The sequence below is a fragment of the Etheostoma spectabile genome, chromosome 9 (genome assembly GCF_008692095.1).
Source record: "Etheostoma spectabile isolate EspeVRDwgs_2016 chromosome 9, UIUC_Espe_1.0, whole genome shotgun sequence".
Classification (NCBI taxonomy): Eukaryota; Metazoa; Chordata; class Actinopteri; order Perciformes; family Percidae; genus Etheostoma; species Etheostoma spectabile.
Window position 1 is genome coordinate 27,499,680 of NC_045741.1, and position 4,352 is coordinate 27,504,031.

Below are 4,352 nucleotides of genomic sequence, written 5' to 3' on the forward strand. Positions count from 1 at the left end.
AGATGATCCAGCGCTCTGGCCAAAACAGCTGTCAGACAGAGAGCGCTGCTCAATAGTGGGGACCACAACAAGTCAGGGACAGAGTTTTTTCCAAGAAATCAAGAGGGGCGCAGATTTACAAGCAGTAACAATTACATGCAAATGAAAAATGGAGAAAAGATAAGCAGGTTTTGGCTCCTATACAATGAAAAAAAAAAGGATTGAAAAGGGTGAGAACAAGGGTTGTGGAGGGCGCCATGCCTGTGTTTGCCTTAGGCCTCAAAATGACTAAATCCGCCCCTGGCAAAAGCCTTGGAAAAAATTTCAGGGTTTCAGAGCGCAGTGGCTGCGTTGCCGCTTTTGGTCTGAAAAGCCCAACACACTCTCGGCTCTATCTGAGGGAACTCGGATTTTGTGATTGGGAGCTGCACGATCCGATCTGACTGGTTTGGACATTTGCATTCCCACATACAGCTCCTCCAGGTAATGTCTAGATAATTACAGAATGGCAGTGCTTGTGTGAAAGCGGCTTTAGTTTTGTCCGAGATTTAACTACATTTACAAATCCTGTGTGTTTCTCATCTGTGAGTGCACAACAGATCTTTATGAAGTGCAGTACACAAAATTATCTTTTGTACAGAAATGACCATTCAAAGAATAATTTAAAATAAACAGAAAACATAATAAACTCTCAAATTTGCTTGCACTTATTCTTCGCTCAATCGGAGAGTTTGACAATCAGCCACAATTTCGGCCCCTTTTTCTGAGTTGCAGTCTTCAATCCGGTTGCTCATGGGATTATTTGGGGAAGCAATCAGAGATGGTAACTGGATGGAGTAAAAAACATACACTCTTTTCAGGTTGTAATTATTTCTAGAAAGATCTTATTTACGTGCAGGAAGAAATATCTTTCTTTGCTCAGAAATGACACCCAAATAAAGTTCCATATTTTCTCCCCAGCTGAACGTCAATGGCTGCCACTTTATGGAGTACAGACACCGTATCCCATTTCACCAGGTGGACACCATCTCAGTGGGCGGGAAAGTAGAAATTTCCTCCATTGCCTTCCAGAACCCTATGGTGAGGATGCTGCCACTATAAGGCATTAATGGTGTTTTATTTATGTCAATACTCTCATTACAAATAATCACAAACCTACTAAATGAATCAACATGTAGAGAGGACATGAACAGCATAACAAAAGGGGAAATGAGATTGAAGTTGTTTCCTTTTGTCTTCAAATTCCTGGACAGCAGGCATTTCCTGCACAGCCTGCATTTGCCGCTCAAGTAGCCTATCCCACCCAGGCTGGCTTCCCTTCTTATCCAGGGTTTCCCCCGCAACCTGGATTCCCATCTCAGCCTGGATTCCCATCTCAGCCTGGATTTCCAACTCAGCCTGGATTCCCATCTCAGCCTGGATTCCCATCTCAGCCTGGATTCCCATCTCAGCCTGGATTCCCCTCGCATACTGGATTTCCTCCAGCAATGCCTGTGAGTATCAGGCAGGGTGAAGTTACAGTTCCGCGGACATTTTACAGAGCTGCTCTGGGGCAGCAAAAACCTAATTGCTTAAGTTAAAGTGGCCATGCAAATAGTTTTGGTTTTATTTGTACAGATTTAGAGCATTCTGTGTCTGTATTTCCTCCATTCCAATACAGTAGAGGTGAATGGAATTTTACTACTGTGGTAGATGATTAATCCTAAAATGTTAAACATACCACTAATCTATGTTGGCTTGTCAGCTAGCTAAGTTTGGTTCTATGTGTCAACAGAGATATCAGCTTTGGGACACTCCTAAAGAACCCAAGGGCAGGTACACAGAACACAACACAGGGCATATGGTTTGGGTGGGCCCCATTGGAAGGTGTAGTGAAAAGCCTTTCATTTGAGAGGGGAGATAATGGTGCATAAATACACCACTTTCAGACAGTCTCAGCTTGAAAGCATTTGTAGTTGTTTACATGGAAAATGACAGAAGTAGTTTTATCAAGTAGAGCTTCAAAAATTAAGCGAGAAAACTATCGACAGATTAACCAACAATGATAATAATTGTAAATTGCAGCCGTAGCGTCAGGAGTGAAGAAAGAGAGCTAGAGAGATTTAAACCCTGGCTCCTGTCTCACCCCAGCACAGCTGACCGGAGTGGGAAGTGGGTGTAAATGAATGTTGGTTTCAGAAAGTTACAGAAATTGTCAGACAAAACCTGTATGTTAAGACATAGTAAAGGTCTTGAGTTTCTTGTAAACTGAGTTGAGGGGGAAGTTATTTGCTTCCTCCTGTATGCCATGGTCTTTCTCGATTGCACATGATTGTGAACAACCACATGCTTTTGCACGCTTACATGTAATAGTGCCATCAATGGTCAAAACTGTTTGGTGCTATTCATTAATTATTTGTTGATTATTATCATAATCAACGGATTAATCGACAATGAAAATAATTGTTAGTAGGCAACCCTAGTAAAAAAAAAAAGAAAAAAGAAAACAGAGCTAGATAGATATAAGCCCTGGCTCCTGTCTCACCTCTGCACATCTGACCAAAGTGTGAAGCCGGTGTAAATTGGGGAACGCCAGTTTCAGAAAGTTACAAAAAGGAGAGATTCTGAAAATATTTGACCATCTGCCTAGCAATTCTGAAGAAGCATACTGGTAGTGTTACGTCTAGGGATGCAGACTTGGACCGAAAAGTGCTAAGGCGTGAAGGCAGTGGAAGATTAAATTTTTTTTTAAATATAACAGCTTACAACAAAGGGAGTCCTGAGGCAGGCAGGCAGGCAAAAGGAGTTCCAAAACAATCCGAAAGCTGGAGAGAAGGGAATCAGAAACCCAAGGAAAGGAGAGACGTAGGGAGTAACAAGCAATACTCTGACAACAGACAAAGGACGCACAGAGACTAAATACACGAGGTAACGAGGGTGGTGACAAGGGAAGAAGAACAGGTGGAACACATCAGGGCAGGGCAAACAATCACAAAGGCAGGAAATCAACAAGACATGACACAGGAGAAATAGAGACTACAAAATAAAACAGGAAACTAAAGCAGGAAACATACACAAGGATGGAACTAGGAAAACAAAACACAGAACTAACATGAACTAACCATGGACAAATAACAGGACATTGCACCACTGTCAGTTTCTTCATCTTTGATCTGTAAATGAATGATCCTCGTTGTTAATTTAACTAGAATGGATAATAAGTGTGTTTGTCTAATTCATTCATTTTCCCATCGGGTCTCTGTACAGGCTGTTCCATACCACAGCGTCATCAGCGGTGGACTGAAACCTGGCAGGACCATCACTATTCAGGGGACTGTTAACCCCAGAGCCACAAGGTATGACTTGATTACTTATTGTTGCTGGATCTTTAAAACCAACCTTGTAGAAATGAAAAGACATCATCCCACTGAGGATTGTGTGTGTAGACTAGTTGAGTTCTTGCAGTTTTAAACTGTTTGACTATGTAGCCCCAGGCCACACTTTTACCTATACGCCAAATATGTGCAGCCACAGTCTGTCACTCCTCCACACCTCACAGCTTACCAATTACTACCCTAGTTTCTTTACTCAACTCGACAATTTCAACCAGAGAGTTTATGAGAATTTAATGGTGTCTTCCATTCATTTAAGGCAAACTGCAGGAGTGAAAATAAGGCTTGTGTGCACGCTGCTCCAGCACCGCAATAATTGAGATTCATAAAATGTTTAAGAATCTGACCCAAAAAAAATAAATATGCATATTTCTTGTAATTCTGTCTTTGTCTCAACAAAAGAGGCTAAAGTGTATTGACAGGAAAGAAGCAGAGGAGAAAACTGTGAAAACAGCTGGAGCAGGGCACATCATTTTTTGAAGGGCATAAGGCCAAACTGAGGAGGCACGATATGAAATTGCCTCAGACTATATCCTTATTATTTACAGAACTCCCAGACCACAGCAGACTTACTGTATCATGGAATACATAATGCATATTGTCAGGATCTGGTTTACCCTTCTCATGCCGTGACTGACTTGGTGTATGAACTCTGCTTTCCTTTCAGTGTTTCTGTGTCAGGGTTAGTTCACTTGCTGTGTGTTTCCTCATTCCAATAACTAGTTTTGCCAGTTTTCCAAATTTTACTGAAACAGTTTTATAATCATCATTCCAGTTGCTGCCCAGAGAAGGAAACTCAAACTTACATTTCTGTCTTGGCAGATATGTAATGAAAATTAACCAGTTCTAGGCCGGCACGATTCAGGGAAAAATATGAAACACGATTTTTTAGCTTAGAATTGATATCATAATTCTCTGCTACGATTTTTTTGACCACGATAAAACAAAACAAATTGTCAGTACCAAACAGATTTTTTTGGCACCTATAGCACATTGCGCATC

At 41.3% G+C, this 4,352-nt stretch overlaps 1 protein-coding gene and 1 long non-coding RNA gene across 4 annotated transcripts in view; both read left to right on the forward strand.

Moving 5' to 3' along the window:
- LOC116695664 (uncharacterized) overlaps nucleotides 1–4,352 on the forward strand; it is an 813,105-nt gene that overhangs the window by 543,903 nt on the left and 264,850 nt on the right. The window lies entirely within an intron of this gene.
- LOC116695629 (galectin-9) overlaps nucleotides 1–4,352 on the forward strand; it is a 14,243-nt gene that overhangs the window by 6,612 nt on the left and 3,279 nt on the right. Inside the window, exons 4-6 of one of the 3 annotated variants that reach the window (XM_032526038.1) lie at nucleotides 940–1,062; nucleotides 1,236–1,472; nucleotides 3,226–3,314. In XM_032526038.1, the coding sequence (XP_032381929.1) occupies nucleotides 940–1,062; nucleotides 1,236–1,472; nucleotides 3,226–3,314 (449 nt within the window). Of the gene's footprint in view, nucleotides 1–939; nucleotides 1,063–1,232; nucleotides 1,473–3,225; nucleotides 3,315–4,352 lie in introns of all 3 variants that reach the window. The other 2 variants (XM_032526037.1, XM_032526039.1) reach the window with 2 other exon arrangements.